This window comes from Cariama cristata, unplaced genomic scaffold (genome assembly GCF_000690535.1).
Source record: "Cariama cristata isolate BGI_N322 unplaced genomic scaffold, ASM69053v1 scaffold15157, whole genome shotgun sequence".
In the NCBI taxonomy this organism is placed as follows: Eukaryota; Metazoa; Chordata; class Aves; order Cariamiformes; family Cariamidae; genus Cariama; species Cariama cristata.
In genome coordinates, this window is record NW_009627178.1 from 1 (window position 1) to 10,372 (window position 10,372).

At 36.6% G+C, this 10,372-nt stretch overlaps 1 protein-coding gene across 4 annotated transcripts in view; it reads right to left on the reverse strand.

Annotated features, from left to right (window-relative positions):
* Positions 1 to 1,239: 1,239 nt before the first annotated feature.
* Positions 1,240 to 10,372, reverse strand: part of MAK (male germ cell-associated kinase) — a 25,420-nt gene continuing 16,287 nt past the window's right edge. For 2 of the 4 annotated variants that reach the window (XM_009704349.1, XM_009704347.1), the window contains exons 11-13: positions 9,517 to 9,648; positions 4,636 to 4,764; positions 1,240 to 1,412 (exon numbers count right to left, since the gene is read on the reverse strand). In XM_009704349.1, the coding sequence (XP_009702651.1) occupies positions 1,258 to 1,412; positions 4,636 to 4,764; positions 9,517 to 9,648 (416 nt within the window). In that variant the 3' untranslated portion in view covers positions 1,240 to 1,257. Of the gene's footprint in view, positions 1,413 to 4,635; positions 4,765 to 7,508; positions 7,584 to 9,516; positions 9,649 to 10,372 lie in introns of all 4 variants that reach the window. The other 2 variants (XM_009704346.1, XM_009704350.1) reach the window with 2 other exon arrangements.

The following is a 10,372-nucleotide window of genomic DNA, read 5'->3' on the forward strand; positions in this document are numbered from 1 at the left end:
CGCTCGCAACACTGCCTGTGAATCCCACAACTTTGTACTTTAAAATGGCTGGTTTAATGTAACTACTAAGTCTAAAGCATCTATTCTAAATGCAGTTGTTAACAGAAGTAGCCTAGCTCAACATCGTAAAAACAATTTATTGTACATTGCGGGATATTACTATAAAACAGCATAGAAGCCAGGAAAAGTACTGAATCAGCATATAAACAGTGAGGTATTGCATTATTAAAGTGTGTGTGTGTTTTCAGGTACCTAAGTTGGCCTTTAAGATCTAAACCAGAAGTAACACCTTTGAAGAACTGCCCAATATCCTCCCTCAGCTAGCTCATTCAACTTCTGTAGTTTAGTTTGCTCACCCAATAAAGACATGTAGAAACAGGAGTTTAATGATAATTTATGCCTTTTTGGCTAAATCACCCTTAAAATGACAGACTGCCACGATTCAGGCTCCTTAAAATGTTACTGTGACACTCCCTTGACAGGACAGATACATATCTCCGCAGATCTTTGACCAAAAATGGTCATAAGTTAATTGTAACAGTAGAATCTAATTTTTAGTCTTCACTACAGCTTGGCAAGGTAAGTCTAGCATTCAGTACTTGTTTAGCTAGCTTCCAATATTGCTATATCATTCTGTAGCCATATAAGGACCAAGTTTTTAGACCTTCATTGTGTAGTATTTCTCAGTGGATTGCTATGTTCTTACTACAAGGAGTTAAGTTCTCATTGCTGTGATGAATATTTGCACATTACAGACCCTAAGTAACTCTTAGGTACAAGAGAGTTCTGAAGTCCTTGTAGGAGAATGTGCTGTTCTTCACAAAGCCCGATCTGTGCTTTCACTCTTATCTTTCTGGTAAGGAACCAGCCTAATACCTGAAAGCCTGGTGCTGCTCTGCTTTAGTCCTGCTCCTAGCTGCTTGTGTACTTCAAGCATATGCCAATAGTGGACGTTGCATTAGGCGAACAACCATGACAGTTCTTTTAAGAGTATGAGGATATCTATAGAAAAATGACTGAAATCCACTTCTCAGTTGTTTTGGCAATATTTGTTATATGATACTTCAATAAATCCTACTTTATACTCAGTATTTTAGGTGGTATTATATGTATTATATAGGTAATAGAACACAAGGTCATTTTTCCTTCTTTACTATTGCATAGTCTTAGGAAAAGTTAGAGCAAGTAGGCATTTCAGGTTTGCAGTGTAGGAGAACTGAACACAGCTCACATAATAACTATACAGAATGGCATTTTCTATCTGTTCCCTCCGTATTTGGCCACCCAGTCTGTTCTTCCATGTACTGGCTGAATTGTTGGTGAGCGAGTTAAAATATTTATGGGTTTTGCTGCTGAATTGAAAGTAGGACCTGGTAACTGAGCACGAGCAGCTTTGGTTTTCCAGGAATAATCTGAAAGGAACAAGAACTCAGAGTTAATTATGACTCAAAAGGTATTTCACTCCTTTACAGATAAAAGAATGAGAGCTTAAAGATGACTTCTTGTACTCAAGGATGCTAATGCAGCAGGATGCTTTGGTCTCTGATATGCCATCTATGCTTGTTTTCAGCTAAGGTTAATTTTTCCTATAGTTTGTGTATCTTATTAGTAATTTTCATCTACTGGATACTTGTTTTACAGCAATCCCTTGAGAAAACATTGAGACTGAAATTCAGTGGAAAAACTGATACGTATGTCTGCAACTCTGTATCTCCTATTACAAAACTGCTACAGAATGGAAGTGTTCTTTCCTCCATCTCAAATATTTAAAAAAAGCATGTAATTACAACATTGATAAACTTATTAAGACCCAAACAGCCTAGACTGAAAGACAACTTCTGGAGACCCTCTTGTTCCTTTTGAGATTTTATGCCTTTTATTCCCATCCTGCTTAGGTGAGAACTCCTGGTGTACCTCGTGATGAGTCCTCTTCATCTCCATTTCCCATTTTGTTGTTGATTTCGTAGGATCTGTTCCCAGTCTGCAGGGGTTTTTTTATCCCTTAGTATTGGCATCCACCTGATCTCAGGCACTGGGAGTAGTGCACTACTGTATTCCCAGCCTTCCTACTCAGATTTCCCCTTTTTGCATTTCAGACAGTTACTGCTTCCTCAAGCTTAATGTGATTAAAGTAATTGTCCTGCTGCAGGGGCTGACAGCTTATGGTTTTCTTTATATTCATCACCAATTCTGCCATTTTCCCAATCCTTTAAAGTCAGTCATTTGGGACTTCTCTTATCCAGACTTCTGCTATACCTTATTACTTTCATATTATTATGAATTATGATATTATTTTTTTAAAGTTTAACATGTTATGGATAAAATACTTTTTTTTTTTGGTGCCTATGTATCATTCTGTTTCTTACGGAAAACGACATATTTTTGGTAGTATTTTTCAACAGTGGGTTGAACCCATTAAGGAACAGGTGAGGATCACAACTTAAAAAGGAGGACTGTCAAGGAACTGAAGCTGGGGGTCAGGTCTCCACCTCTTTGAAAACTAATACTGTTCCTTTCATTGTAGGCTAGCATTCCCTATCTTTCATCAGCAAGTACGATTCCAGCCTACCCTCTCTTGGCAGTGAAGGTCACTTTTCTTGGGTCTTGGTATTTTCCTCAGAGAAACTGATCTTTTATACTACATTAAATTATTTAAATTACAGCATTAAAAAAAACCTTAACAAATGAAGAAAGCAAAACCAATTGAGAGCATAACTTATTTCAGTTTGGATAATACAAAGCAAAGGGTCACCAAAAATGTTAATGTTCAAATACTGACAGATAGGAGATAAAACCTGCCATTTGCTTCATCCTTATCTCTCTTCCCATGCAAGTTTGCAGAGTTTCAGCTGAATATGAGGGGTTTAAGCAATAGGATTCTTGCTCTTCTCCAGGACATGGAACAGTCTCTTAATTGACCTCTGTCTGCCAGCCTTTCTGACTTTTACTACACATTTTCCATTTCTAATTACAGATGAACAGTGAATTTATTTCCCTTTGGACAACCATATGTAGTTCCTTTTCGTTCTCACTATTCATAGCAGTCTAGAGATAGCTGCAGATTTTGTCCTCCTGTGAACTCCTTGATCCACGCACTGTGACAAATCAAAATTCTTGCTGTTGTATTTCAGCAGTGAGTTGATAAGATAATGGAGTGCAGCTCTAGCCTTCCCTGGTGGGCTTCTGATCAATTCAGACTCAGAATACACATACATCTAAGTGTATTTTATATATGCATGCCATCTCCTTCCTTCCCTCCCTCTCTCTTCAGAAGTCACTTGCAAATTCATAAGGGGAGCAGGTAACTCAAAAGAGCAAGTCAGCAAAAAGACAGCATTATTAAGCAGGACCATATCACAGTAGTCTGCCATAGGCCCTTTAGTTAAACAATTCACAATTAGTTTAGGGCCTTGCTATTTCCTCTGAAGTAACTAGAGGAGTGTGCTGTTGGGTTTGGACAACATCTCTAAATCTTCACTCACAAACCAGTTTCTCCTGCATCCTGAGCACTTCTGTTCATCTCTGAATCGGAAACATACCAACAAAGGCGGCACTCAGAATGCCATCCATACTGTGGAGGATCTGAGGTAACAGTTACATTTAGAACAGATTTCACATTTTTTTTTAAACTGATGAATGGAAAGTCTTTTAATGTGTTTGTTAATGTAATGTACAGCTACATCTTTACTGTATCATAACTATTAAGAACTGGTCATTTGCATTCTCATTTAGCTTTTACCTTCTATAATGTAGTAACATTGAAAGTTTCACGTCACAAAGCACTCTTGTAAGATATTTTATGGGTACAAGAATAGCGTCATCTCAATAGTGACAGACTTATATAGCCAACACAGTGAGATGAAGATACAGTGAAAAACTGCCTTATATGACCACTGCAGAAACCACAGGGCAAATAGATAGGGCCAGTAAATAAGAGAGAAAATAGTTTTGATTTATTGCTTATACCATATCTGTAACATTATTTGTGAATTTACTAAGTCACTTGATGAAGGTCTTTGCCTTTTTTGAAATTATTGAGGCCACTGTAAGCATGGATCAGCATCATTCAGTTGCATTAAGTGACATTAAACTGATTAAAAACTGACACAAGACAGACCCAAGCTACATGGAAATAATTGTCAAGAAAATTCCTCAAAATCCACTCAAATATAAGGCTTTTTTTAAAAAACTTGAATTTATCTATTTTGCATACTTAGAAGTTGATGACTGTATCAGTTCCTACTAGCTACATAAATCATGGATTTATATTTGTGTCCAGTCTACATGACCATTTACTATAGAGACGCGGAGTTACATATTGTTACAGTTCTGCTTAGCCCTTCGCCACTAATCAACAGTAGTTTAGCAAATGATCCAAAACTTCTAGAATTACAAAAGGTTTGCACCTTTATTTTTTTTTTTAACCTAACAAATAATAGTAGCAATAGTCTAGCTATCAGGACTGCATCTAGACACCTACATAAGTTAGCTTACATTGAGAACAATTTATGCCCAAGAATTTTATTTACAAAAGTTGAGGAAAACCTTACTAAGGGCTAATAAATATTTTAGGAAGCATGGGAAATGAAGATTTCTCTTTGTCTCAGCTATGTATCGTAAAAGGATGTTTCTTACCTGATACAGGTACACCAAGAGGAGCTAGCTGTATCCGTTGTCCAGCTGATCCAACTTCTTTTTTATGAAATGAAGGGGTATATACTCCTGATGGGTTGTAAGCAGCACCACTTAGAAAGCCAGGATTTCCTGTTGACATTACAGAGTTTTAGTATTTTCAGTTGCACTCAGAAAACCTTGCCTACTTTTTATAGTCACTTCAAAATATATTTGCAGTACCACAAGAGTACTAAGTATGAATGTTGTTTAAAAACTTGCTAGTGCTTGTCTGTTGAAAAAAAGTATATATTCATTCTTTGCTTTGTATATATTAGTTGGACCCTTTACAGCACTTAACAGACTTGCCAAGTTGTAGATCCAGTACATCTCATCTGCAATTCAGTAGGAATAAAGACAACAGAGCAGGATGAACATTTCATTAGTACTTTCATTAAATTTAGACCACACAGACAGATTTACACTGAGTTTTAGAGAAAGGCAGGATCTTACCTTTTACTTACAGCTACTTGCTTTACTGGAAGCTTGTTTAAGCACGTTAGCATTTGAAAACTAGTGCTCAACAGTACTCTTGTGCTCAGCACATTCGGCCTAAATCTATCTAAAATAACGGAACCAAACTTCTCTTGTGGGAAGCTGTGCACCGCTTGAAGTTGACTTTGCCAGTTCCACAGTTAAAGGCCTGCTATAAAAGTCAGACCTAATTACCCTCTTTCTTTAACCCCAGTTATAATTCTAGTGTGCCTAGTTTGGGTCCAGATCTTTTAAAGCAGTGCCACCTTGGGAAGGTGGATATAACCATCCTCATTTGGAAGCTGAGAAACATTGTGCATTTACACACAAAATTAGTACTGATGTTACTGTCCAATGGCAGAGGGATCTGTTAAAAAACTTAGCCTCCCTGCTGCAAGAAGATTTCTTACCTTCTCCATGTCTGTCATCACTTGCGACAGTGTTAAGACTGTGCTGGCACCATGTCCAGAGAGAAATGCTTTTCTCTAGTGTATTCAGTAGTATTAAATTTGTGAACTACAAGGCTATACACAGTAGTTTTAATTTGACCTTTATCAAGTGTGAACATTTTTATCATATTAATATTCAGCATGGTTTCAATGGTAGTTGCAGTAAAACATGCAATATCTGATTTGACAGTTTTTCTGTCTCCTAAATTTCTGGCCTCAGTGCAATCCCAAAATGGTCCACTTCACACAAACACTCCCAGTCCTCTGTGATAATTTCAGATCTCAGAGCAGTGGATCTATAAGCTGCAAAACTAGTCATCTACAAACCCCAAAAGATATCCTCAGCTAATTACAGCTGTGTTGGATCATTGCATACCTCCCTATTCAGAGGGACTAACAAAAAGCATTCAGCTAACTCAGTTTTGTCAGTCTCCCCAAACTCTCACTTCTATCAGTTCCACAAATAGTTGGGTCTCAATGTGGCTTCCCTGTGTCCAGTTGATGCCAGTCTCCAGCACAGTAAAGAATGACACAAAAGTCCTGGTGAAAAATACAACTTTAATAACATATTCTAATAAAATTTAACTTTCTTGTAGTCTTTAAGTTGTTCTTCCTTTTCAGGAATTTGCCTGAAAAACAAAACAACAGTTTTAGTGTTTCATTCACCTGCCTGTGCACATATACACGCACATTCTCTTATTCCCCCATTTCCTAATTCTTTCACTGGGAATGGTTCATAGCTCTGACAGCTCAGTAGCATTGCTTAAAATTTTGAAGTCTGAAAATAAGAACATGACAGTCCTCAACTACTATAACCTCAAAAAGACTACTGTCTGCTGCTTATCTACAGCTCAGCAAAGCTGCCTATCTGTCAAAAATTGCTCAAACTTATTTTGGTTCTCCTTACCTCTTAATGTCCTTGATGAACCCTTCTGCAAGAAATGGAAGAGTGCAGCCAGGAGGAACAGTCTGAGTGAAATAGAGAGGTCTGGAGGGGTGATCTTTGGTTGGATGAGAACAAGGGATGGAGATAAAAAAAAAGTTCAATATAAAATAAGAGAATAACTACAAATAAATAATAAAAAAAACTATTGAAAAGCACAGTTCCTTACCTCTGACTGCTCCTGTACAAAAGAAGGTGTTCTTGCTATAGAAGTATTCATCCATCGGGCATTCAGGAGGTCTGGCAGCAGGTATACAGGCAAACACTCACGGCCATTATGTCAGCAAGTGACAGGCTGTACCCCCTACCTCAGACAACACACACCTGATTCTTCATAAAGGATAAAGTAATTGAATTATTTGAGCTGGGTAGTGAGTTCAAAAAACCCTATGAATAGTTGCAATAGACATATCACACAGGCAGTACACATCAGAGGGGGCCAGAAATGGGGGGAGAGGTGAAACGTTCCAGCAGCTTTACAATGCTCCCAGCGAACAGTGTGTTTAGACACAAACTAGGCTGCCTGGAAACGTGAGTTTCCACCTTCTTACACTAAGGTAACTCCACTAAAATCTATGCCATCACAGTGCTGTAAAATCAGTATAGCAAATAGAGAATCAGGATGCAATCAATGATGCAAGTCCCAAGTGCTGATATGAACAAGCAGTCCTTCAGGAGAGATGCATATGCTGCTGCTTTAGGATCGCTTCTTCGCCATTATCCAGCAACGGTGTAGTGACATGCTGTGGATTACAATTAGGGTAATAAAATATCCTCAGTCTTTTAAAGCACAGTAAATGCCAAGAGTCCAGAAGTCACATGAAGACAGCAAGGTTTGACAAAACAGATTACAGCTGAAAATGAAGTGTATGATCATCAGGAATCTGCATAATAAGTGCAATGTTTACAAGAAAATGTAAAACATAAATAGGAAATGTGCAAAGAACCAGGCTATAATTGCTATAAATTACCTTTTGGATCCTCTAATTTTTCATTCAACCTTTCTTTGCATGATAGCTTTTCAATAGGTATAATTAAGTTCTCATCTGTAGATAGGGAAAATAAAAGGAAGAAAAAGTGGGAAAGACAGAGCTTTATAAAAAGTCTATGAAGAACCTGGCTAGGTGATGTAAAAGAAATGAGGGAAAACAAAGCAAGAAAGAATATCTGACATGTTTCTGACTATAATGTCTCATTTCCACATTTTCTCCAGCAGGAAATGTTACTCTAACAAGTTACTTTACACCATTCTTTCTAATAATGGAATAAAAATGTGATTTACCAACAATGCAATCACATTCCAGTCACACAAATACATAAATCACAAGTTTAAGTGCTCAGGCATATCTGCAAAGTTGACTGATCACAACATCACAATGCTTCATAAATAAAGCATTTGTAACTATTTGCTCTTATTTCACCTCAAGGCAATGTTGTGGATGACAAAAAACCCCCAAACTTAAATAAACTAAACACAGTTATTTAAACAGTAAATAGCACAGTGTCAACTTTCAATTCTGTCAATATGAAAAAAGAAAACATACATAATTTACATGTGTTTTTTCCATGATTGGTGCTCCAGCTATCCTGGTTTCATGTGTGTCCATCTTAAGTGTTATTGCCTCCCCAGTATATTAAACATAACATGCAATTTAAGATACTGATGGAAATAATACCAAGTATTTTCAAACATACAAAATAAGCAGTTTTAGTTTTTTTCTTTAAACTTTTGGTAGATACCCAAAGTAAGCCAGTAAGACAAAAGCAGGATGTTTACCATTAGCATTCACTTTAATTTTATTTTCAGTGCAATTCAGTAGGTAGATGTCTAGCTTATTAATGCATACTTTTGGAAACCACTCTTTGCCTTTTTGTGCCTAATTCCCTTGCAAGACTATTTTACGAATGTATTAATTAATTCTGATTAATTAATCTGCACCCAGATACTATATTTTGAAAAACAATAAGGTATATATGAGGATTGCTTTAAAAAGTCTGTTCTATTCCATCAAAATTCTGGTAGGTGGTGTTATTTCTCCACTTCCTAAAATCTTTCACATACTTTCAGATGAACAACTTACAGCTCACCTGACTTTCAGAGGGAAAATCAGGTTTGTTGACACTGCAGAATGGCTACTAAAGTTCTATTAAAAAGTGGTGCAGCATCTGCATGTAAACAAACCTTCTAAAGTTCTTTCTGTACAAGCACGTAAGGCTGTGTGGTTTATTGGCATTAACGTATTTGGGAGTGACTCATGCTAGCTGGACAATTGCTGCAAAGTTGTTAACAAGGTAACCTCCCGTAACAGGACGATGGGACTGTGTACTTAAAGTATAGGGCTTGGTGGTCAGCAAACAGATTTTAGTCTTGAGTCTTACGTTTTTCTTAGTGAAATCTTAGATAAGCCATTTTACTAGTCTTAGTCTTCACTTTATAAAATGCTGATAATAGTATTCTTCACAAAATGTAGTATGAAAAGGCACTTTACTGCAAGTTCCTTGCTGGAAATAAGGGGACTTTTCATCCAGCAACATATTTAGGACAAGGCTAGTAGACTGTTAAAAGACATGTTTAGAATATTAGGCAATACTTTTATTACATGAGCACACCATCCACCATCTTGTTTTCCTATGTGAGACTGCTGTTTGATAGTGTTCCACGGCACACGGACCAGGCAGTAATGAGGTCAAACTATTTGCTTCAATTAACACAGTAAAATAATAGTCTAAGAGGATTAGGGGCAAAATTTATCTTGACAGAAATTTACAATAGGGGCTGGTCTATACTTCCTTTATGCTCTGAAAGCAAAATACATAGTTTACATATGAAGAAATTGTTATTTTAAGAGTCTGTTGTTAAGAAAAAAAAAGTTAGCCTAGAAGCTAAGCCTGACAACAGAAGTTAATTCAGATAGTCTTAGCTAAATTTAATTAAAGTATGATGAGATATAATGTGACCACTTTTAATTACACTTTTACCTGTAGTATTTCTGCTGAAAGTCACTCCTCCTCCAGTATGTACCAGTGGTTTAGAAAACAATTGGTTGTTCCAAGTTCCATGTGATCCTTCTTTATTGACTGCTGCTAAAGAGACACTCTTAGGGTTTACACCTTAGAAAACAAATTATGGAAGATGTTATCAATTTTCAAACATAATTCAACCAATGAAAAATTGACATTTCTAGAACAGTAAAACAATACTGAATTATTTGTGGTATAATGTAAACACTATTAATGTAAAAGAGTCCATTGATTAGGTTAGATTTTTCAGCCAAACCACAAAAACTACAGACATTGACTTAAGAACAACTCTTTTCATGCTTTCAAGAGAACTTTTAAAAGCCTTTTTAGTACAGTTACTTTGTTTCTATAAAACTATAATCTCATTATTGATATTTTTGACTCTCAAGCAATTAACACATTAAAAATACCTATCAAGAACTAGAGTTCTCAAGGCTGAAAATAAACTGTTTCTTCAAGGGGTAAGTTAAAACGTAGGACAAAGAGGTTCTTCTTACTTCAGCATGTTACAAGCATTACAAGAGTTAATGGGATTACACAGCATGAAAGCAGCTCCCAGATCTAGTGGTAAGAGAACTGAAGTAATATGGATAAATAACAAATATGCTCCTTGGAACTATTATTCTCTCAAGTGCTGAAATTAATTATTTTATACATCTATGCCTTTCTCACTGAAAACTCTACTAAAACCAGAGAGGCATTAGAAGCATGCTTAAAAAAAAGATAAGAAATATAGATGAACTTTCCATTTGTGTTACCTTTAGATAGGGAAGCTCCCCCCCCCCCCACCATTTCTTTTTTTTTTTTTTCTGTC